The sequence below is a fragment of the Anomaloglossus baeobatrachus genome, chromosome 2 (assembly GCF_048569485.1).
Source record: "Anomaloglossus baeobatrachus isolate aAnoBae1 chromosome 2, aAnoBae1.hap1, whole genome shotgun sequence".
In the NCBI taxonomy this organism is placed as follows: domain Eukaryota; kingdom Metazoa; phylum Chordata; class Amphibia; order Anura; family Aromobatidae; genus Anomaloglossus; species Anomaloglossus baeobatrachus.
Genome location: NC_134354.1, coordinates 733,627,808 through 733,653,881, shown reverse-complemented (window position 1 = coordinate 733,653,881; position 26,074 = coordinate 733,627,808). Strand labels below are relative to the sequence as shown.

General features: G+C 44.6%; 1 protein-coding gene across 1 annotated transcript in view; it reads right to left on the bottom strand.

Annotated features, from left to right (window-relative positions):
• Positions 1 to 240: 240 nt before the first annotated feature.
• Positions 241 to 26,074, bottom strand: part of MIPEP (mitochondrial intermediate peptidase) — a 225,448-nt gene continuing 199,614 nt past the window's right edge. The window contains exon 19 of the mRNA XM_075337383.1: positions 241 to 2,427. Within this exon, the coding sequence (XP_075193498.1) occupies positions 2,330 to 2,427 (98 nt within the window). The 3' untranslated portion in view covers positions 241 to 2,329. The remainder of the gene's footprint in view (positions 2,428 to 26,074) is intronic.

The window sequence follows — 26,074 nt, the reverse complement described above, 5'->3', positions numbered from 1 at the left end:
CTTTAATAATATTCGTCCGTGTTGCCATTTTTCTGTTCATTGAGCTGTTGGAGGGTTTCTTTTTTGCATGGCCAGCTGGTGTTTTTACTGGCAATATTGGGGCATATTTTCATTGCAATTTTATTTTAGGATGGTGGGGCGATCAGATGGCAGCAATTCTCGCAATTTGATTTTTTTTTCCTGTACATCATTTACTGTATAGAATTTTTTTTCCATAGATTAGACACACGTGGCAACACCAAATATGTAATTTTTTTATTCTTAAATTTGAAGAAGGGAGATGACACAAATCCATATATTTCTTTAAACCATTTTTTACTTCATTTTTTGTTATTTCTCTTGGATTATATACTGTTGTACTACAGCTCTGGCAAAAATTAAGAGACTACTGTGCATATTTATAAACATCAGCTTCTCTACATGTCTGACAGCCATTCCATTCCAGTGTCCGTTGAATTCCAAACAGACTACAGACCGGCAGAGGGCGAAAGCGACTCTCCACTGACCGGGATGACCGTCATCTTATTCGCATGTCACTCAGCAACCGCAGGATAACATCAAGTGACCTACAAAAGGAAAGGCAAATGGCAGGTGGGGTGAAGTGCACGGCTAAATCAGTTCGTAACAGGATTCTAGAGGCAGGGCTCAAGTCATGTAAAGTTAGAAAAAAGCTTTTCATCAATGAGAAGCAAAAGAGAGCCAGCCTGAATTTTGTCAAAGACCATAAGGATTGGACCATAAAGGACTGGAGTAAGGTAATCTTCTCTGATGAGTCTAATTTCAAGCTTTGCCCAACACCTTGTGGTCTAATGGTTAGACGGAGACCTGGAGAGGTGTACAAGCCACAGTGTCTTGCACCCACTGTGAAATTTGGTGGAGGATCGGTAATGATCTGGGGATGCTTCAGCTAGGCTGGAATTGGGCAGATTAAAGTTTGCAAAGGACATGAATCAAGCCATATACAAGGTTATCCTGGAAAAACAGTTGTTTCCTTCTGCTCAGGCAATGTTCCCCAACTCTGAGGACTGTTTTTTCCAGCAGGACAATGCGCCATGCCCCACAGCTAGGTCAATGAATGTGTGGATTAAGGACCACCACATCAAAACCCTGTCATGGCCAGCCCAATCTCCAGACCTGAACCCCATTGAAAACCTCTGGAATGTAATCAAGAGGAAGAAGGATAGTCACAAGCCATCAAACAAAGAAGAACTGCTTACATTTTTGCACCAGGAGTAGCATAAGGTCACACAAAAGCAGTGTGACAGACTGGTGGAAAGAATGCCAAGACGCATGAAAGCTGTGATTAAAAAATCATTGTTATTCCACAAAATATTGATTTCTGAAGGCTTCCTGAGTTAAACCATTATTAGTATTGTTGTCTCTAAATAATTATGAACGTGTTTTCTTTGCATTTTTTGAGGTCTGAAAGCAATGCATTGTTCTGTTATTTTGCCATTTCTCATTTTCAGAAAATAAATACAAAATTTATTGCTTGGAAATTCGGAGACGTTGTCAGGAGTTCATAGAATAACAGAACAATTTACATTTCACTCAAAAATATACCTATAAAGAGAAAAATCTGAAAGCTGACAATTTAGCAGTGGTCTCTTAATTTTTGCTAGAGCTGTACATTGCAATATATAGTGAAAATGACATTCTCCTGTGAAGCCTAGCCTCATAGGGGTCCAACATGGCCTTCAGCACGTAAGTGCACCCCCGCAATTGTGTTGTTGGGTGAAAACTATGGGAGCCAATGAACATACGTACAGTAACCAGCCCATTAAATGCTACAGTCAGAGATGGGCAACGACATTTAAGTGATTAAGCAGCAGCGATCAGAGCTCTCACCGGTTCCTGCTGTTTTAGGCAGATGCAGGTTGTAGCTAGAATGTTGAGAAGAAGTTAAAAGTCCAAAGTAAAAAAAAAAATAAAAATCTATATTAATTTGTAACGCTGTCCATATTGTGTGTACCCGTCATGGGAATCTGATAATATATAAGAAAGCAGTATTCCGTTTTATCATGTGACATCTCTATAGAGTGAAAGGCTTGTCTGGATTTAGAAAAAAATAAAATAAAACAACAAAAACATAAAAAAAAAACTATTGAAGTTAAAAGTGAGGGGTTCCCAATTTAGGGCCCACATTTAGCAGTCACAAACTATAGAAAGTGCCTCTGCTGCTGGAGGACCCGGCCCATCCAGGTATCTTCTAGCTAGCAAGTGATCACACTCGGACATTTATCAGGTGCCCCGGTAGACAGCAGCTTTCATGTAAGGTGGCACTAATTAACAAGTCCCATATTCAGTGTTCTGCGTTCTTTGCCGTCTTCTACTCCGAGTCCATAATAAACGTCTCAAAGTCTGGATCCAGATCAGACACCAGGGCGTCCACATAATCATCCACCAACGGACACTTCTGAAGCATGCCTGCAAATAACGAGATTCAGCATTAATATGCAGAACATCTTAACTTCATTGTTATAATGGTATAATTATATCAAACAATCTCCTTATTCAGCAAAACATTTTCCCCAGCACTGACTCATTCTAAAAAGGCGAATCAGTCTTTGCTTTAGTACCAAACCATACTTGGATTTAAAGGGAATCTGTCATCAGATTTTTACTACCTCATCTGAGAACAGCATGATGTAGGCAAAGAGTCTGAATCCAACGATGTATCACTTAGATTACTGGCTGCAGCCGTTCTAACACAATCAACATTTTTAGATTTAGCCATGTAGCAGAGCTAAGAGGGCTGTCCCCACCCACACCAGGCTCTCTATAGAGATTGTACATTGACAGTGAGGTGTCAGAGGTGGAGGTGTTTTGGACTGCAACAATACGTCCTGCTGCTTAAACAATCACGGCAAATAAACAGATTAGACCGTGGCAAAACAGGCATCCATGAATTCTAGGTTTTAATCCTTGCAGAATGCTGGCTTCAGATTACATAGCAAAAATCTGCGGACAGATTCCCTTTAAAGCATGAAATAGTTCTCTCACAGCTTCTAATTTTTGCTTTGGCTATGATTGTAGCTCAAGCATATGTAAGACACTCACAATAGAGCTTGCCTGCTTTTATCAGCACAGAGGCTGCTGTAATCACAGGACTTTATTAATATGCAGGTTTCCTCTATTGACAGACAGCTCGTAATTTTCTTGTATTTTACCAAGGAATATCGCTAGGAAGGAAGAAATTAATTTCTTCAAGTACTCTACCCTATACTGAAATGATATTCATGTGGCTCTCTGGAAGATCACATTAACCCCTTCAGCCCCGGGGCACTTTCCGTTTTTGCTCCCCTTCTTCCGATAGCCGTAACTTTTTTATTTTTCCGTCAATCTTGCCATATGAGGGCTTGTTTTTTGCGGGACAAGTTGTACTTTTAAATGAAACCATAAGTTTTACCATATGGTATACTGGAAAACAGCAAAAAAATTCCAAGTGTGGAAAAACTGCAAAAAAGTGTGATGGCACAATAGTTTTTGGGAATTTTTATTCACGGTGTTCACTATATGGTAAAACTGATGTGTGGGTGTGATGCCTGAGGTCGGTGCGAGTTTGTAGACACCAAACATGTATAGGTTTACTTGTATCTAAGGGGTTACAAAAAAAATCACAAGCTTGTCCAATAAAAGTGGCGCACGTTTTGCGCCATTTTCCGAAACACGTAGCGTTCTCATTTTTCTGGATCTATGGCTCAGTGACTGCTTACTTTTTGCGTCTCGAGCTGTCGTTTCTAATGGAACCATTTTTGCGCAGATGCTACATTTTGATCGCCTGTTATTGCATTTTGCGTAAAACATGCGGCGACCAAAAAAACGTAATTTTGGCGTTTGGAATTTTTTTGCCACTACGCCGTTTACCAATCAGATTAATTGATTTTATATTTTGATAAATCGGGCATTTCTGAACGCGGCAATACCAAAATGTGTATATTTATTTATTTTTTAACCCTTTAATTTTCAATGGGGGGAAAGTGGGGTGATATGAACTTTTAGGTTTTTTTATTTTTTAAAACTTTTTTTATTTTTTTTTTTATTTTACTAGTCCCCCTAGGGGGCTATAGCGATCAGCAATCAGATCGCTCTTATCTGCTGATCACAGCTATACAGCTGTAAACAGCAGATTCAGTCACTTCCTGTTTCTCTCTGCTCTCGGCCGAGGGAAAACGAAAGTGAAACTTCATAGCTGCAGGCGTCATCACATGACCCGGTGCTACGATGGCAACCACCGAAAGTCATGTGATCACGCATGTGACTTCCGGTGGGGGCGGTTGTAAGTAAAAATCATGGCCGCGCGCATATAGATTTAAGGGGTTAAATGTTGCGAGTGGAAGCGATTCCACTCGCAACATGCAGGCACACATGTCAGCTGTTGAAAACAGCTGATGTGTGCCGACCGCCACCTGCCCGCGGCAGGGGGCGGGGCTTAACGGGACACGCTCCATGACGGATATATCCGTCCATGGTCGTGAAGGGGTTAAAGGGACTCTGTCAGCACGTTTCTGCAATGTAATCTGAAGCCAGTATGCTGTAAGAGTTAAAAACAGAAAATTTAGCCCTGCGTGTCTTATCTCAGTCTTTTTTTGTTTACTGAAATATTAGTTTAAGCCTCTTATCTTTATCATTAGTGGATCTCAGCAGCATGTGAGTTGTAGTCCAACTCTGCCCCCTTCTGTGATTAACAGCTTCTGTCTATGGAAATGTATACAAAGCCTGGTAGGTCTCCTGCATGCAAAATCTAAAATATTTCATGGGTGTCAAAATGTCTGCACACACTAATTTGATTGTTGAACTCAGGGCCTCTTTGCCTACATCATGCTGCTATCAGATGAAGTTGCAATAACCGATAGTGGAATTGGACATCCCAATCTGCACAGAGTAATATTCCTATAGTTTGCGCTAGGGGGATATTTTTCCAAAAGAAAAAATATGCATCTTATATTTTCTCAAGGTAATCTGTTAGGACTTCCAGTGAACTGTTTGTATAAGAGTTATGACCACATTGAAGGTTCCATTTTCATAGAAGCAATAAAGTCAATGTGAACAGAGTTTTAGGGTGCATGCCCACGATCAGTGTTTGCAGCATTTTAGACGCAGCATACGTCAGCTGTGTCTAAAATGCTGCATTGTACAGTACAAGCATAGTGGATGGGATTTCTAGAAATCCCGTGCCCACTGTGCTTATTTTTTCCGCAGCAAACACTGACCTGCGGAGCGTCTTTTCAGACCGCAGCAGGTCAATTGTTTGCTGCGGATTCACATGAGTCTTCCGTAGGGAGAACACAAGCAAGAGACCGCAGCGCACTGAACCCTGATCATGGACACAGTCAGCTGCGATCTCCTGCGGAGGAGACGCGTGCCTCCGCTGGTCAGGACCCGCTGAATTCTGAACGCAGCGAGTCCTGATTGTGGACACATAACCCTTAAGCTGGCCGTCCAGAAATGGCTGTCAGGTGAACACATAGAAGAGCTTTCAGAATGTAGAGGGGAATAAATGGCTGCCAGACTCTTCAGGTGGAGGCTTGCTCTTCTGAGAACCAAACAATTGGACATACTGAATCCAACTTTGTCCAATCCTCACCCCCCCCCCTGACATCCAGAAAAAGTCTCCCATACACATTAGATGGTCCGCGTCGAAGGTCAAGGTAAATGTAATGTATACAGTCAGCCTTGGAGTAATTGATTGACCATCTTACATTTGCGGGAACTCCCGTTTTATCTCCTTTGCAACCCCCCCCAAAAAAAAAAAAGAAAAAAAAAAAACAAAACATGTCCAGGACTCGGAAAAATCTGGTGCTTTCCTGAAGCCTGGTATAAGCTGGCACGAGAGCCAGAACCTAGTACACAGACTCTTCTGCTTTGATGTGGTTCTTTATGAAAGAAAGAAAAAAAATATCCTCCCATGTAAAAGTAAACATGACCCGATTGTGGACTGCCGCGCCTTGTGTACATCATGCAAAATAAAAAAAAAAAAGCCTTCTACAATTCGGCTTCTCTCGGAATAATTATAGGCAGCATTTATTAAAAGTGTAATCTCTGGCCTCTATCCCTGAATAAACAGTGCCGGAGCCCGTCCCCGCACCGGCCTGCAGCTCTGACAGTTCAATCAGCATCAGGCTCGGAGAAAAAAAAAAAAAAAAAGAGCCGCGGGCAATAGTGAGCAGTTATACAGATTGTTCCCTGATACACACAGTAAACTGCCTAATGCAAGTGCCGGCACGAAGAATCAATAGTATCAGGAATGGCTGCCACTTCCAAATAAAATCTAATTAGTAAAAAATTCCCGGTAGATCGCTGTAAGGAATGCAAATGGAATCCTGTTTACCCTCCGCATTCCAAAGACCACAAGAAAGGAGCCATCCCAGCCAGAGACCTTTTAGCCTGTGCCCCTGGCCTCCATGAGGGTGGTATCAAGGAAGAAAATAAGGGTTTTTTACCCCCCAAGAGGCCAATGACTGGTAATGCAGTTACCAAAATAGGGAGCAGCGGCAATATGAGACACAACCAATACATAAAAATGCTTCCACGGCATTGTCTTCATCAAAATCCATATCATTGGCTTCATATAGACATACATTAGCTAAATTAGTAGTTGTAGACATTAACGTATTATTCTGGTTAAGGCATATCAGATAGCCACTAATTAGCGGCGGGGGGGGGGATCTGAATGCGGAATTTGCCACAATTGGGTACTTGTGACTTGAGTTTCAGTGGAGCGGTGGTCACGCATGAAGCAATGTATATGGGACAGCAGAGTCCAGCGATAGGCTACCCCATGCACTGCTGCATAGAGTGCACAGTGTGGCCGCACAATGAACATGCACAACTACGTCTACATTCACGCGCGAGTCCTATATATAGTTCTAACTAAAACTCTTCTTTAACAGGGTTGTCCGCTAATGAGATGTTAGCATTAGAGATGAGCAAGCCCGAGGTTGAGGGGTCGTATAAAAAAAAAAAAAAAAGTTTTAGTTTTGAGTTTGGGTGCTTTACGTATGCTAACCACCCAGTCAAGTATCGCGGTGCTCGGGTACACTCGGTGCTCGGCCCAGTGCGAGCAGTTTGCAGTGTTTGATCGGGTCACACTGGGGGCAACAACAACATGATCGGCTGTAGTGTGCACCAAACAAAAAAAGGAAAGGAAAAAAGAAAGACCCTACCCTGCCTTCCCCAGAAGTGATCTGTTTATGGCTGCTGTATGTGGGCGGAGACACAAACTGCCCAATCAGTGACTTTCAATGGGGTTTAGGTCAAGTCCGGGTCCAGAACTGAACTTTATCTAAAGTCTGGCTGAACCCGCCGAACCGAACTTCCATGGGTCCGCTCATCTCTAGTTATCATCTATACATAGGTTAGGTGATAACTTACAGATCAAAAGGGGTCTGACCGCAGAATAGAGCGGCAGTGCCCAAGCTCAATCGCTGCTCCATTCATTCTCTATGGGACTATGATACTCCACTTGTTCCTGCAGTGTCATAGAAAATGAATGGAGCGGAGTATGAGCATGGGTACTGCTACTCCAGTCTAACAGGGATGAACATGCCCGTTGTGTGGATCAGACGGTGTCCCACCGGAGAGGTGATCATCTTTACTGGTCAAACCTTAAAGCAGCAGAATGATCCAGAGGTTTTACATGAAGTTCACAATGTTAAATATCTACCAGAGAACTAGACCTACCATGTGGCATGAAAACATTGTTGTCTTATCCTGTAATATTGCTTTTGGGCCCTCCAGCACCAGGGCCCGGGCGTGGCTGCTGCATCCTTGAAATGTACGGCATGTACACCATTCTATTACAGGAATCAGAACAGCAAATATTGTCCCAGGAGCAAACATGTGGTAACTCAAAGATGACCTGTCATTAGGGCTATTCCCATCTCTAAGATCCTATCCCAGTATGTAGTAGCTGTAATAATAATAATAAAAATAATAATAATAATAATAATATTACCTTCAATTAGAAATGTAGTATAGTTCTTCTGATAAGCTATGTATCTTACCTCATGTGCAGGGCATTGCAGCTTTGATATCCAGGATTACATCCACTCATATGGTGACAGTTAGTTGCTCGTGGTACCAAAGCTTCAATGCCCTGCACATGAGGTGAGAGGTAGCTTCTAATATTGTTATTATTACACCAACTACATATTGGGATAGTGTCTTGGAGATGGCAATAATCCTTTTAAGTTCAAAGCAGTCATTTTTTGTTCTTATTTTATTCCTCCTGCCCCTTCTCTTCTGCTAACTGTTATGGTTTTGGTAAAGAGGGCAGAGCTCATCGGATATTGGGCGCAATTAATAAAAAAAACCAAATATCTTTGGAACCTTATTTTGGGTTTAGAAAGAAAAAAAAATGTACTCAGGGGAATAAAACAAGTGCAAAAGCTGGACGCTTAAATTGGTGCCAGGTTATCTTTAAAGGGGCTGTCCAGGACTTATATACAGTCATATGAAAAAGTTTGGGCACCCCTAGTAATGTTAACCTTTTTTCTTTATAACAATTTGGGGTTTTGCAACAGCTATTTCAGTTTTATATATCTAATAACGGATGGACTCAGTAATATTTCTGAATTTAAATGAGGTTTATTGTACTAACAGAAAATGTGCAATCCGCACTTAAACAAAATTTGACTGGTGCAAAAGTATGGGCACCTCAACATAAAAGTGACATTAATATTTTGCAGATCCTCCTTTTGCAAAAATAACAGCCTCTAGTCGCTTCCTGTAGCTTTTAATGAGTTCCTGGATCCTGGATGAAGGTATATTTGACCATTCCTGTTTACAAAACAATTCCAGTTCAGTTAAGTTTGATGGTCGCCGAGCATGGACAGCACGCTTCAAATCATCCCACAGATTTTCAATGATATTCAGGTCTGGGGACTGGGATGTACATTCCAGAACATTGTAATTGTTCCTCTGCATGAATGCCTGAGTAGATTTGGGCGGTGTTTTGGATCATTGTCTTGCTGAAATATCCATCCCCTGCTTAACTTCAACTTCGTCACTGATTCTTGCACATTATTGTCAAGAATCTGCTGATACTGAGTTGAATCCATGCGACCCTCAACTTTAACAAGATTCCCGGTGCTGGCATTGGCCACACAGCCCCAAAGCATGATGGAACCTCTACCAAATTTTACTGTGGGCAGCAAGTGCTTTTCTTGGAATGCTCTGTTTTTTTTTTGCCTCCATGCATAACGCCTTTTTGTATGACCAAACAACTCAGTCTTTGTTTGATCAGTCCACAGGACCTTCTTCCAAAATGTAACTGGCTTGTCCAAATGTGCTTTTGCATACCTCAGGCGACTCTGTGGCGTGCTTGCAGAAATGGCTCCTTTTGTCATCACTCTCCCATACAGCTTCTCCTTGTGCAACGTGCACTGTATTGTTGACCGATGCACATTGGCACCATCTGCAGCAAGATGATGCTGCAGGTCTTTGGAGGTGGTCTGTGGATTGTCCTTGACTGTTCTCAACATTCTTCTTCTCTGCCTTTCTGATATTTTTCTTGACCTGCCACTTCTGGGCTTAACAAGAACTGTATCTGTGTTCTTCCATTTCCTTACTATGTTCCTCACAGTGGAAACTGACAGTTTAAATCTCTGAGACAACTTTTTGTACCTTCCCCTGAACAACTATGTTGAATAATCTTTGTTTTCAGATCATTTCAGAGTTGTTTTGAGGAGCCCATGATGCCACTCTTCATATGAGATTCAAATAGGAGAACTACTTGCAAGTGGCCACCTTAAATACCTTTTCTCATGATTGGATACACCTGCCTATGAAGTTCAAAGCTCAATGAGGTTACAAAACCAATTTAGTGCTTTAGTAAGTCAGTAAAAAGTAGTTAGGAGTGTTCAAATCAAGAAACTGATAAGGGTGCCCATACTTTTGCACCGGCCAAATTTTGTTTAAATGCGGATTGCACATTTTCTGTTAGTACAATAAACCTCATTTCAATCCAGAAATATTACTCAGTCCATCAGTTATTAGATATATGGAACTGAAATAGCTGCTGCAAAAACCCAAATTGTTATAAAGAAAAAAGGTTAACATTAATAGGGGTGCCCAAACTTTTTCATATGACTGTATAATATAGATGACCTCTCCTTGGATAGGTCATCAATGTCTGATAGGTGGGAGTGCGACACTCTGTCCCCCCCCTCCCCCCGCACCGATCAGCTGATCCCAGGGGCGATGGCGGCCGGAACTACTTAGTTGTGGAGCAAAAAAGCACAGCTCTGTCAGAAGAATGGTGCCTGTGGCCAGGAAATGCACATCTGGCCCCTATTGATTCAAATAGCTAGTGGATGTGCAGTACCTGGCCGCGGCCACTATATAGTTGGTGGAGCTGTGCAGCTTTGCAACTAAGTAGATGGCGGCATCAGGAACAGCTGATCGGTGGTGGTGCCAAGTGTCGTACTCCCACTCATCAGACATTGATGACCTATCCTGAGGAGAGACCATCAATATTAAAGTCCTGGACAAGCCCTTTAATACAAAAACATGTTGCTCCGTTTTGAAGTTTGTTCCTTTTTTTGCAGTGCTCTATAGCGTGTCTAGCAAGTGGGGAAGAAACGAGATATGGAAGGTGACCCCCTACAGGAAATGTCTTCTACCATGGTGACCATTCCGTAAGAGAAGCTGAAGGAATATAAACCCATGCATGTAATGGACAACGTGAAAAATACGTTGTAGCGGTTTCTAAAGGGGTTTCCAAAATTAGAAAAAAAAGCAGTCCCTTCTCCAAAAACCGCCATTCTTGTCCATGACCTGGTAGTGCAGCTCAATATAGACATTTTTTTCTGAGCACCAGGTTTTGCAGTTGAGCCGAGCTTATTCTATACTGGTGGTGCAGCTGACCTCCCTTCTCATATGATCTGAACAACCTCTTTGGCTGTTTATAAAGTTTTCGGAGCAGAATTGATAACTTTTAGGATTGCTACTTCCAATAAGTGGCACAATAGTTCATCATCTTCCTCTCTAAAGAGACAATTTAAATATTTCCCAGAGGAGCATTGCAGCTATAAGACTCCTCACCAATGATAGCCAGATTGGTTGCTCAGTCTCCACAAGGAGAAAATATTTCCTCTAAGACCCCAGTAGAGCTTCTCATACAGCCAGATCAGATCTCATACTTTGCACTGACGAGGGACAATCATCCCGAAACACTGTGTCTGCAAATTGAGGTTCTGATCTGGCATAAATCCTAGGTCATATGAAAAGGCTCACTGGAGGGCCACTTTTGACTTTTAGGACTGCTACTTCCAATAGGCGGCGCTAGAGTTAGTCTCCTTCCTCCCTGAAGAGACAATTTAAGTTTTTGGAGGAGGATTTGAAGCGTGTCAGCTCAGTTTCTGCTCCAAAAAGGCTACAAAAAAAATTGTGTGCCTATTGTTTCAGGGAGGAACATGGCCATGGGTAGATAAACCGCCTATATAAAGCACATACTGATCGATTAGTGGTAGTAATCCTCTCCAGTCTGTTTTTCTTATCCAGTCATTGTCGCCCATTGCCTCTGCTCATCGTTCTTAACATCCATTATTTTGTTGTTCAGTATATAAAGCCCCTACAGCAGTGGAGAATCCAATTTATTACCGAAAACCATCTGGCTATCAGTCATCTTTATAGGGCTGTGATAACGATCTGATTAGCCAGCGACTACAGACAGAAGCGCCGCAGTTTTCACAACAGTTTGGAGGCCAGCAGTGAACAGAGCCGGCCGCTCCCGGGCCCGGGGCCATGCTGAGGCTCACCTTCTCGGCTTTGAAGTTTTCGGCCCTCGTGAAAGGAAACAATTTCATTTAATTATGTTGGTGACAAGAGAGGTTCTTGGTTGAGGCAGTGATTTATGAGCGCGGGACATGTGAAGGAGGCCGAATAGGAGCGTGTTCAGAAATGTCAAGTCCTTGTCCTCACTCTCTGTTAACCTGACAAGTGACCACAAGACTCCTCCATAATCACAAGTATATTAAAGGCCGATTATCGTGAACACATGTTCCTAGAAACACCTTATAGTGCAGGGTAAACCAGGCTGTCAATCACCCAACAATCAAAACGGTCGTTCGTCGGGTGAAAGGATTTTTAAGATCGCTTTTCAATGTTCTTGGCAGCTGGGTCCTAGGGTCCCTCACCACCCTAGATAGGTTCCACAGCTATGCGGTGAGCTGGATACCTGACCCTAGGTGTCCTAGTGCTGTACCCTAAATAGGGAGTGGATGGGATGAGCTCTTCGTCAACCCCACTAAACACGAAAAGAAGACGCATGGGGGACACACGGGGAAAAATTCATGAACTACTTTATCTACAGATGAACCAGGTAGAAGTTCAGCAAAGTATTCAGCACCTATACTACAGATGAGTACAAGCCACCTGCTTGCAACTAAAGCTTCAATGAACTGAAAATATCACCAGCAACAGTCCAAGGAAGGAAGAATTATTTAAACACAAAGACAATGCTGAATATCAGCAGCTGGGTGGAAGGCAAACTCCTGCTGGGTCTAAAGGGGGAGAGATGAATCCGGCAGGAAATCTGCCTATACCAATGAATATTGACAGCGGGAACAATGGAAAGTCAGGTAGCATTCTGCGCAGCCACATGCTGTGACTTTCTATGGCCAGAAACCACATGTTTGTGGTGACAGCGCTATGGAAATGGGCGGAACTAGGTAAGAGCCGTGGTGGGATGGAGGCATGGCCACAACCACCCTTCAAATTCATCAAAAGTGACGTTTTGTATGCCAAGCATCCTACTCCAGAGAACATCCTGCAAATCCAATAAGTTGAGTGCGCCTCTTAATAAATTCGGAGTCATGTACTTCAGTAAGACTGCTGTAGCATGAGCATGTGCTATGCCGGTTTTGATGAATGGACCCTATGCATAAATGGCCTTTCTGACCAGCCAATAATCGGTTTGTATGAATGCTACTTCCAGATTATCAGTCCACATGAGGATATGAGCCATCACCCAACGAAAGAGCAAAACGTATAAAATGAGAATGTGCACCACTAACTTGCTGCTGTATGGGGTCAGAACGATGGCATTAAGAAGCGCCAATTTATGTAGTGGATCAGTGCTCATTAGCGGACCACAATCAGAAAATCTAAAGGGGCCTTAAAGGGCTATTCCCATCTCCAAGTTCCTGTCCCAATATGTAGTAGGTGTAATAATAATAATATTAGCAAATATCTCTAAGTAGAAATGTAGTATAATTCTCCTGATATAGCCATGTCTATAACCTCATGTGCAGGGCATTGCAGTATCTTAGGTATCCATCGTCAAGACCATGAGCAACTGTCACTATATAAGTGGAAATAACCAATGCCCTGCACATGAGGTAAGAGGCATGGCTATATCAGGAGAACTATACTACATTCATAATTGGAGGTATTTGCTAATATTCTTATTATTACACCTACTATATATTGGAATAGGATCTTGAAGATGGGAATAGCCCTTTAAGTCACTATACAATGCCATATAGTGCAGAAGAAATCTACTACACACTAAATGCATGGCTCGTGCCTTTGTACAAAACTAATACATTGGGGGGAATTTACTGAAAATGGCTTTTTGTATGCCGGTCTTGGTCCAGTGTAAGGTGGAGTGGGAGACATTAATTAGGAGTTGGTCTCCTTGATGTATCTTTGCCTCTGTGTGCCAGAAAAATGATTCATCCACACCAGCGTAGGTTAGCAGTACAATTTATTACGCTTTTTGCATATATGCCGTATTAAATCTGACGCACATTCTAGCGCCTGGACACTTAAGTGACAAAACTTTTTTGCATAATTTTGTGTAAAAGTGCGAGACAAAACTTGAAGCCATTTATATAGCGATACAGAAGTTGTGGGGACCTGCCGGGGAGTCACAGGTTTGGCAACAGCTGGAGACTAAAAACTAGAGAATATAAACCTCTTCACCGAACATGTAAAAAATTACCAAATCTAGGAATTGGAGAATTTGCTAATTTTTCTTTTTGCTTTTAGGGATATTGCCATTTTTTGGCTTTTTAGTGATTCTGGATAAAAGGGGTTGGCTAAACTGTGCCATCCCTGACCATGGAGTTGAACTGTAATACCCCGCGTGGTCAGAGGTGGCGCTCTTTCTAAAAGAAAGCTATGTTTTTATAATTCTGGATAAAGCCTTCACATGAGATTGTCGAGGATCAACAAATAAATAGGTGCTTCACTACTCTGCAATAGTCGCCACATCTCTGTAAAACAGATAGGGAAGGTTTTTTCTAAGTACCTTGTTCAGCCAATTCTGCCTCTGAGCAGCGCTACTGCAGTCTGTTTATCCCCATGAAGTCTATCTTTAAACTTGTCAAAAAGCTGGATATTGACTAAAAGAGACACTTAATATGGTGGTTATAGTGGTCTCCTAAAAAGAGCCACTGCTTGGCTAGGTCCTTCCCGGAGGGATATCTGGCTAGTTTCTGTGTTGAGACTCCTAACAGAGGCTCCACAGACTTTTTTGATTTGCATATTTCCCAGGGGGCAATGCACCTAGGATTTCACTGTGTTGAGCATCCTCGCTGGCTGCCGGCAGTGTTTTCTCTGGCTGGTCTCCCCGAGATCAGTGATTGTTTTGTGTTGTTGGTCTACTAGGCATTGCTCCCACATGGCCAGAATCCTCATCCACATTGATGAGGGGCAATACCCCGAAACAGCTGTCTGTGGATGGATACCTGGCCTTGGTATTTCCCTTGTCATAGCTTTAAACTTGTCAAAGAGTTGGATATTGACTAAAAGGGCCACTTAATATGGTGGATATGGTGGTCTCCTAAAAAAAGCCACTCCTTGGCTAGCTCCTTCCCGGAGGGATAACTGGCTAGTTTCTGTGTTGAGACTCCTAACAGAGGCTCCACAGACTTTTTTGATTTGCATATTTCCCAGGGGGCAATGCACCTAGGATTTCACTGTGTTGAGCACCCTTGTTGGCTGCCGGCAGTGTTTTCTCTTGCTGGTCTCCCCGAGATCAATGATTGTTTTGTCTTATCCCCATGAAGTGACACCCCTCTCGGGCTTCGTAACCTCTGAGATCCGGTGATGTCGGGTGAACTGGAAGTTGACCAGACATCACCGAGCCCGGCCCCACTCTCCATGAGTGACTGGGCTGTGGGAAGCGTTTCACCACTTGCCACAACCCAACATGTCTCCTGCTTGTGGCGCTCTGCAGCAACGGAGAGTGCGCGCCTAGATGCTGCGCTGTGACGCTGGGCTGTGACGAGAGCTGAAACGCCGCCCACAGCACAGTCGCTCAGGAAAACTGGGGCCGGGCTCTGTGATGTCAAGTCAACTGGAAGTTGACGTGACATCACCGGATCTCAGAGGTCACTTCATGGGGATAGACAGACCACAATAGCTCACAGACAGAATTGACTGAACTAGGTATTTAGAAAAAGCCTTCCATATCAGTTTTACAGGGATGTGTCACTATTGCAGAGTAATGAACCACCTCTTTAAGGTAGTCTTTTACCCAAAAATTTACCTTGTGGGAGATGGAGTAACAATAATATTTTTGATTACATCAGTTCTTCTGCTGCCCCTTAAAAATAACTTTAGCATAATATGTATATGAAGATGCTCAGTGCCCTCTTGGTGCGGCAAAGTGTGTCGGTGCACCGTTCCATCTATTTAGTTTACTGCCACTCACTTTAGGGTGCATGAGATCACGTTCTCCTCGCTTCTGGCATTACTCATCTCCTCTGCTATGCCTTCAGTACAGGAGAAAGCACACAAATCACTCCTTACTGATCACATTGCTCAGGTATAACTGTGTAGCAATGACGAGTTTGAGGAGAGAGCGCTCTGTAAAGTGATAGAGGAGACAAGTAATGTCAGAAACAAGGAGAGAGCAATTTGGGCGCGCTCTCCAGCAAAAGCCAATGATCACATAACAGAGAGCTATTTCCACACAGTGCTGGCTCTGGGCAATCCTGTATGGTCAATTAACAGATGGAGGAGCAATAATCTAAATAATTGGATAAAACAGTGCACCGAGGAGTTGAACCACGTCAGGGTTGCACTTAATTTGCATATTACAATAACGGTGTTTTTTGGGGCAATGATAGATATAAAAACAAAAAGAATGATTTTTTTTATAATTGCTCCATCTCCTACAAGACAATGTGGTTAGTCTGAAGTGTAATTTGGGTGCATTCTGCCTTTTAGTGGCTTATCTGTAGGATTACTTCACAGTGCATCACTCAGTGGTGTGCACTAAGCAATGCACATTGTGCTGTGCTCCGTGTCCCACTATCAAATAGTTTCGGGTACTATAGGAGCTGTATTCAACTGATTGGTGAGGGTGAAAGGGGTTGACTATCATCAATATGTGAATTTTGGAAAACCCCTAAAGGGGGCTTTACACCCAGTGACATCGCTAGCGTTCCCACCCGCCCCTGTCGTTTGTGCGTCACGGGCAAATCGTTGCCCGTGGCAGACAAACTCGCTGCTACCCATCACACATACTTACCTCCCTAACGACGTCGCTGTGTCCGACAAACCGCCTCTTTTCTAAGGGGCGGTTTGTGCGGCGTCACAGCGACGTCACACGGCAGGTGTCCAATAGAAGCGGAGGGGCGGAGAGCAGCCGCAGGAAAGTCACGCCCACCTCGTTGCCGGAGGACACAGGTTTGGTGTTGTTCGTCGTTCCTGGGGTGTCACACGTAGCGATGTGTGCTGCCTCAGGAACGACCAACAACCTGCGTCCAGAACAAGGAACGATATTTGGGAAATGGACAACGTGTCAACAATCAATGATTTGGTGAGTATTTTACATAGTTAGCGGTCGCTCGTATGTGTTACACGCAACGACGTCGCTAACGAGGCCGGATGTGCGTCACAAATTCCGTGACCCCAACGACATCTCGTTAGCGATGTCGTTGCGTGTAAAGCCCCCTTAAGGCAATCATTCAACTGAATGGGTGTCACGCTAATGCATGGATGTGGGGGAGCTGCTCTTTCATACTTGTTCCAGGTTCTGGCTCATAAAGGGATGACCCGAGCAATGGACCCTTTGTATGATGGCAGTCTGCCCAATTGGGGGAAAACTCCTTTTAGGACAGGATCATTATTTCACTGTTGTCTAATTTTTATGTGTTTATTTTTTTTTGACTGTTCCACTTGCATATTACATTGGGGATTTTCTGTCTTTTCGGCCCTCTTTGCCGTCCTTCCCCTTCTCGTCACATATGTAATTATTCTATACAGTGTAATGCTGTGCAGTCGGCCAGGACGTTTCTGCATTTCTGCTTGCCAGGATTAGACAGCTCTGGCACCGCAGCATGCGGCTATATAACATTCACATCTCCCTCCCAGATCCATTCTGCTTAGAAGTGCAGCTGTGCATCCCGGAGCCAAGAAACGGCTCTACAGAAAGGTCTAAATAATCCGCCCCACTGATAAGAACTGTGCATGCAGACTGGGATTTATCCTCCTCCACATCTGCACTCTTTGTAGTTTTTGCCCTTGAAGTAATGATACAATTTGCCCATCGGGTCTTAGCGGAGATAAAAATCGCTGTATTGTAGAAAGGAGTAAAAGTGGATCAAAGGCGAGAACGCGATGACCGAGCCAAGAAACAAAAAGTAACAGTATATCTTCAGCGACGCAGGATTAGATGTCGACACAAGTGACGTCCCAGGCTACAACACGACGCACAGACCAGGCGACCCAGGGCAAAAATAACGCTGCGGAAACCAAATACATAAAAAATCAAGGTCATTCTCTAATGCCTCTATGGGGTATTACAGCTAAATGTCAACTTAAAGGGAAGATGTCACCAGAAAATGGCCTATTGTATTAGTTTTTAGTGATAAATGCACTACAATACGAGTCTTTTTTATTTTTTGTTTTATAATTTTAAACATTTTGCAGTTTTAGACCCAACTTTTTGTTGGGCACATGGAGATCTGCAGTAGACTGACTCAGACACTATTGAATTGTATAGACGCATTATCCGAGTGCATGGTCATCATTGTGCAGGGAGGGGAAGGGGGTGAGCTGTGACATCACCCACTGTGAATGGTGGATTCCGTGTTACATGATATCATTGTAACTCTGTGTGTTAATGAGGCTGCTTAACCCTTTAACAACCAATGACGAAAAAGTACCGCATATATTCGAGTATAAGCCAAGTTTTTCAGCCCATTTTTTAAGCTGAAAATGCCCTCCTCGGCTTATACTCGGGTCAGGGTCCCACAAAAAAAACAAACGCTTATATTCTCACCTGTCTTCCGTTCCCGCGGTGACCTCAGCTGCTTCTTGTAGACCACAGGCACATAGATCCCTCCATGATAGCGTCTAATGCACGGGCTGAAGGATGCCGTCATGTCTTTACAGCAGTTGAATGTTTTACAGCGGCGGTGGTGCCGCCGTAAAGTATTCAACTGCTGTAAAGCCACAATGGCATCCTGCAGCGGCGGCTCCTTGCACGGGACGTGATCATCAAGGTGTGCCTCTTGCAGACAGCAGGCACATAAACCCCTCCGTGATTGCGTCCTGTACACGGGACAGCCACTGCTGCTGTCATGGCTTTACTGCAGTTGAAAGCTTTACTGCACCGCTGCCGCCATAACGCATTCAACTGCAGTAAAGCCACGATGGCAGCCTGCAGTCCCGGGCATTGGAGTCGATCATGGAGGGGTCTACAAGAAGCAGCTGAGGTCACCGCAGGAATGGAGAACAGGTGAGAATAATTTTTATTTCATAATAGAGGACAAGAAGGGGACCAATAGGAGGACATTACTGTAGGGCACATTACTAGAGGGTCCAACGAAGGGGCACAAGGATGGGCACATTACAATAAAGGGAGGGGGCACATTATTTCAATGGGGATAAGGATGGGCTTATTACAATAAGGGGAGGGGGCACATTATTTCAATGGGGATAAGGATGGGCTTATTACAATAAGGGGAGGGGGCACAAGGACAGGGCACATTATTTCAAGGGGGATAAGGATGGGCACATTACTACAAGGATGGGCACAGTACAATTTATTGGGATCTATTTTTATTTTTGAAACTTCCCAGTAGTTGCTGCATTTCCCTCCCTAGGCTTATATTGGGGTCAAGACTGTTTCCCACTTTTTTGTGGTAGAATTAGGGGCCTCGGCTTATACTCTAGTATATACGGTATTTCACACTCTAAGGTTATGTCCTGGACCATGGTGTGCAAATTCTCCATGACTTCAGACAGTCACTGACGGCAATCATAGATCAGTGTGGAGCTCGGCTGTGGTTCCAATCACTGTCCCGCTCACCCATTACTATAATTAGTCAGTTAATCGTAGTGCTAACTTTCATCCATCATGACAGGAGAAGAAAATGTTCCTTCTGGCTCTGATCAGTGCTGTTAAAGGGGTTGTCCGGTCTAAAATGACAAGTCTGCAGGAACCTGTCCTGGCTACCATGTGAGGAAGACCGTGCTTTCGCTATTGATCCTGAAAGTACAGTGTTAATTGGTTGATCTTCTTTCACTCCACGGCACTGGACCTGGGGGGGGGGGGGGGGGGGGTGTCTCCCGAGTGCACTGAATTGAGCAGCGGTGCTGCAGGAATATGACTCGCAGCAACCATCTGAGGGAGCAGACCCGTGATGGCGCTTCTTCCAACATGACGAGAGGCATAGAGAAGCTGGGGCGGATTGCTAGGAGCGCAGTGGATCGGATGGTGGAGAAGACCCCAGGTAACTCTGATTGAGATGGCTAAAGATTACGGGCTGCAGGGAGATAGTACAGGCAAGATGGCGCCACTTCCTCAGAGGAACATTCAGAGAGAGACACATGCTTCAGCCAGAGGATACCAGTTTAGAGGCGCCCAGTGAAATCAGTGATCCTACAGTGGAACCAACTTTACAGGATATACTGGCAGCAGATAAATCTTCTGTCTGCATATTGGAAACTCTGAAAAATCATGTGGGGCTTAGAGAAGATAATGCCCTTATCAGGCCGGACATGCAGAAAACTAATGAAAAAGTTACAGAACTGGAGGAAAGAGTCAGTGGAATAGAAGATCAGATGCCCTCTGTACACACAAGATCTTGAGAGGGCTGAAGAACATCAATGCTCTTAATAAAATAGGCGATCTAGAAAACAGACTCCCGCTTGGTGGGATACTTGAGACAGCAGAGGGCCATAATCCTGTTGACTGTTTTGAGCCCTGGCTGATTGAAAAAATTGGTAAAAAGGATCTCTTGCCACTGTTTGCCATTGAGAAAGCGTAGAGATCCTACGAGAGCTTTACAGCCTGGCGCTCCTCCAAGGTCTATTCTAATTAAATTACTGTGCTTCAAAGACTGTGGCAATATTCTACATAAAGCCTGAGACCACTCTGCACTATTCATAGACGGAAAATATTGATATATCCAGATTTGTCATCAGACGTTCAGAAAAAAAGGTCACAATTCTGGAATATAAAACAGAGACTAAGGGATAGGCAGATTCGTTACTCCATGATATGTCTGGCCCAGCTCAGGGTAGGTGCTATGGGTGGAGTTCATATGTTTGAGTCTTCCTCTGATGCCTTAGCACATGAAAAGTCTCTGTGAATTGGATCTGGATGATGGGACTTTCCCGACAGCGCGGAGCAACAGGACTGAAGCTGTGGTGTCCAACTATAGGGCTTTTCCCCTAATGGATTGTTTTATGGCTATGGGCGCACGCTGCATCTTTTTTTGACCACAAAGATGCGTTTTTATCTTGTGGTGACACCAAAGAACAGTGTTTTTGGTCTAAAAAAATCCGCAGGAGTCCTCCACCTGTCAGGCCTCTACTAAAGTGAGCCGCGGGATTAGCGCTGACGTCACTCAGGTGATGTGCAGTGACACAGCAAATCACCTGAGTGACGTCACCGCTGATCTCGCGCGGCTCACTTCAGCTGCGGCCTGATATGAGGTCACAAGTGGAGGACTCCAGCTGTCACCGCACATCACCTGAGTGACGTCACCGCTGATCTCGCGCGGCTCACTTCAGCTGCGGCCTGATCTGCAGTAACAGGTGGAGGACTCCAGTCAGATAATGTGCGGTGATAGCTGGCGTCCTCCACCTGTTACTGCAAATCCGTCCGTGACTGAAGTGAGCGCGAGATCAGCGGCGACTTCAGTCAGGTGATGTGTAGTGACATTTGAAGTCACCGCTGATCCCGCATGGCTCACTTCACTTGCGGCCTGACCCTTATAGTGAGCAGTCATGTTATATGGCCGCTCGCTGTGATTGTCAGATGTAGCAGAGTCGGATGTGTCATGGGACCTCATGTGGATTACGTCGGACCTGAAGGGGTGTTTTAGGGGTTAATAAAGTGGTGAAAGAGTGGGCTTTTTTGGGTTTTATTTCAAATAAAGGATTTTTTTGGTGATAGTGTTTATCTACTTTCACTTACAGCTGAGTGATGAGGGGGTGTCTCACAGACGCTGCCATCACTAAGCTAGAACTTAGTGGCAGCTATGGGGTGCCATTAACCCCTTATTACCCCGATTACCACCACACCAGGGTAATCGGGATGAGCCGGGAATAGTCCTGGGACTGTCGCACATCTAATGGATGCGGCAATTCCGGACGGCTGCTGGCTGATATTTTTAGGCTGGGGGGCTCCCCATAACATGGGGCTCCCCATCATGAGAATACCAGCCCTCAGCCGTGTGGCTTTACCTTAGCTGGTATCAAAATTGGGGGGGATCTCATGTCTTTTTTTTTTATTTATTTCACTGCACGATATAGACCCGCCCACCGGCGGCTGTGATTGGTTTCAGTGAGACAGCTGTCACTCAGGAATGGAGGCGGGTCTGCTTGCAATTAATCGCAGCCACTGGTGATCAGGGAAGGAGTGAATATGTTATGAGCCAGATGAGAATGAGCGGCCGGCTCTGGAAGATGAAAGAGCTGCCGCGGCAGCAGTATGACAGCCGCCCGGTGATCAGGGAGTATGAAGCGCTTGCTCTTATCCCTTTGTGCCCGATTCTGGTCCCCATTGACTTTATATGGGGAGCAGTATCTGGCCAAATACCAGCGATCAATCCCCACAACCCGGAGTCTAGTCAGAAACACGCATCAAAACGCATGTTAAAACAACAACTTGCATTTTTCATTGCAGTTTTCCACACCTCTTTGAATTCAATTGGTGAAAAACGCCAAAAGAATTGACATGCTGCATCTTTGTGGTCACCACAAAGATGCAGTAAAAACAAACTGTAACGTGCGGACAGCAAAAATAAAATCTCATAGACTTTGTTGGTGAAGGAAATTCATGCAGTTTTGAGACCAAAACTGCACCCAAAAAGGCGCAGAAACGCAGCAAAAAACACAGCGTACGCACATAGCCTATCAAAGGACAAGCCCGGATAATTGCAAAGGAGTAATCGTGACTTTCCAACCTTTTTCTCTTCTCAACCCATCCTCCTTTTTTATATTTTTCCTCTGTCTCCCTCTTTAATTTTCTGTTCTTGTCTGAATACAAATTGGCTGATAGCCGTTCTCTCCTTGCTCGTTTTTTTATGAATGGGACAATGCCGAGTTGAATCGATGGTGAAATTGATGAAAGGTTTACTATTGTGATCCTTCTTCTAGGTGCATTCAGGCTGTTGACCAGACATACTTGTCTAAGGCTATGTGCGCACTTACCGGATTTTGCCGCGGATTTTTTGCGGTTTTGCTGCATGTTTCGCTGCAGAAAATGTTCATAACATCTCTGCAAAGAATCACCAGCAAAACCTATGGGCAAAAAAAATCCTGTGCGCACTAGGCGGAATTTGACAGCTGCATGTTTTGCTGCGGGATTCCCGCAGCAAAAACAATTGCATGTCAATTCTTTTCCGCACGTCGCTGCGGGATTTCACTACATTGACTCCAATTTTAATCGTGAAATCCCGCAGGGAATAACGCAGGAAGCAAATTCTGTGCGGTTCACTGCGTTTTCCTGCGTTATTCCCTGCGGTATTTCGCGGTTTACCTGCGGTAATGTACATCGCTGTCTGCGGATTTGCAGGGAAGTGATGTCATTACAGGAAGAGGAAGCGGAGCAGAGAGTAAACACACACCGATCACACACACACAGACATCAGAGACATAGATCACAGACACAGACACATAGAACACACATAGAAAGAAAACGGAAATATAGAAAACAAAGAACGTGGGCTCCGCTGCATATTTACCTTCCAGCCGAGGTAAGCACACAGCGGCGGCCCGGTATTCTCAGGCTGGGGAGAGCGAGGGGCAGGGTTAATGTCCCCTGCCTCACTCCCCCTCCCGCAGCCGAGAATATCAGCCGTAGCTGCCCCGGGACTGTCGCATGCATTATGCGGCAGCACCGGCGTGTCCCCGGCTCTTCCTGCCGCCGTGTAGCAGTGGCGGTCAGGGTAATACAAGGGGTTAATGGTGGTGGATCACCGCCATTAACTCCAGGCTTGATCATGGCAGCGTCTATGTGACAGCTGACATGATCAACCCGTAAGTAAAGTGAATAAAACACAGACACCGAAAAATCCTTTATTTTAAATAAAATAAACAAGCCTCGTTCACCATTTTATTAACCCCTCCCGCACCAAAGCTCCGGCGTAATCCACAGCTCCGACGTCCTGCGCTGCTTACATCCAGCCGCGACTGTCACAGACACAGCGCTGAATGAATGCAGCAGACAGCATAGGTAATTACCGGTCATTTCCCACGGCCGGTAATGTGAACTCACTGCCGACCGTGGGAAATGTAGCGATCTGTCCTCTATCTATCCGTCTATCTATCTATCCCTCTATCTGTCTGTCTGTCTGTCTATCCCTCTATCTATTCTTCTGTCTATCTATCTACTATCTCAGAATTAAATGACTTTCTTTTTTTTTTTTTTCTTTCAATGTGCTTTATTGCATTGAATGCAATAAAGCACATCCCAACCCGCACGCGGCAAAACCGCAGCAATACCGCGAACAATACCACGGTGAAACCGCAGCAAACCACATGCGGTTTTCGGGTGCGGTTTGCCGCGGTTTTTTAACGCGGGTGCGGTAATCTTTGAGAGCATGCGGAATTTTCTCAAGAAAATTCCATTTCCCAGTGCGCACATAGTCTAAAGGCCACTGTACACACAGAGATAAATCTTTGGCAGATCTGTGGTTGCAGTGAAATCATGGACATATTGTTCCATTTGTACACAGCCACAAACCTGGCACTGATTGTCCACAATTTCACTGCAACCACAGATCTGCCGCAGATTTATCTCTGTGTGTGAGAGGGCCTTTAATGTAAGAGAAAAGTCTCACTGTTTTTGTGAGATTATTGTTGAGTTATTTGGGAGGGAATTTTACAGAGGAACCTGGTTTACCCCATACTGGAGGGTGTCTGAACGATGGAGGAATTGAAGACATATGCTATAAGGTGCAAATGTCTGGTACTCTGACCTGAGACCTTTGATTAGGCGCATATAATTAATGCAATAGCATGGATGTTCGCGGCCTATAGACGCCGGTTAAGAGGTGCGTTGTGTTTTCGCGGCTACGGCAATTTCAACCTGGGATTATTTGTCTTACTGAAACGCATATGATCATATGATGGGAGATTGAACCAGATTTTTGAAAATAGCCTTTGTGGGTCTGAAATGTCACTCACCCTTTACTACACATTCAAGGGAAGTATGTGTATTGGACTCAAGTCTATCCCCTGCTCATGTAGTAACTCAAAGATAGCTGCAGATGGCAGATTTGTGCGTTTGGCCTGCACTATATATATACACAATCTATACCGCCTTCATATTCAAAGGAAATCCTTAAAAGAATTTGGTCTTCGGTCGGTTCTTTTCCGGTGACTCCAGTTTTTATTGTGGGAGATTTTAATACCTACCTTCACCCATAATGGAATAAATTCCATGCCGGTAGCATCTCCCAAAATACACACTCTATCACTATATATCACTTGTTAGAAGAAACAGGATTGATCGATGTTTGGAGAATGCGGAACCCCGAAGTTAGACTCCTGCTATTGATTCTCATATCACCTCTCTGTTAAGAATAGACATGGCCATGGACTCTGCTTCAATGATCCCATATGTTAGGATGGTGCAAAATTTACCAAGAAGTGTATCGGATTATTCACCGATGCATATACAATTACAGCTGGGGGACTCGCAGACAGATATTTATGGAGGTTAAGCCCTTTTTGGCTATAGTTGATGGGTACGACTATTGGCGATAGGCTCTCAGAATACTTCCGCCTCAATAAAAAGTCAGTATCTAAGATATGTGTTTGGGATTCTATGAAAGGACAACATGCGAGGGGTCTAAATTTGAAGCGCTGTATGGTGGTTCAGCGGTAAGGGCTGTATGGTGACTCAGCGGTAAGGGCTGTATGGTGGTTCAGCGGTAAGGGCTGTATGGTGATTCAGGGGTAAGGGCTGTATGGTGGCTCAGCGGTAAGGGCTGTATGGTGGCTCAGCGGTAAGGGCTGTATGGTGACTCAGCGGTAAGGGCTGTATGGTGGTTCAGCGGTAAGGGCTGTATGGTGGCTCAGCGGTAAGGGCTGTATGGTGGCTCAGCGGTAAGGGCTGTATGGTGACTCACCGGTAAGGGCTGTATGGTGGCTCAGCGGTAAGGGCTGTATGGTGGCTCAGCGGTAAGGGCTGTATGGTGGCTCAGCGGTAAGGGCTGTATGGTGGCTCAGCGGTAAGGGCTGTATGGTGACTCAGCGGTAAGGGCTGTATGGTGACTCAGCGGTAAGGGCTGTATGGTGACTCAGCGGTAAGGGCTGTATGGTGATTCAGCGGTAGGGGCTGTATGGTGGCTCAGCGGTAAGGGCTGTATGGTGGCTCAGCGGTAAGGGCTGTATGGTGGCTCAGCGGTAAGGGCTGTATGGTGACTCAGCGGTAAGGGCTGTATGGTGGTTCAGCGGTAAGGGCTGTATGGTGGCTCAGCGGTAAGGGCTGTATGGTGGCTCAGCGGTAAGGGCTGTATGGTGGCTCAGCGGTAAGGGCTGTATGGTGACTCACCGGTAAGGGCTGTATGGTGGATCAGCGGTAAGGGCTGTATGGTGGCTCAGCGGTAAGGGCTGTATGGTGGCTCAGCGGTAAGGCCTGTATGGTGGCTCA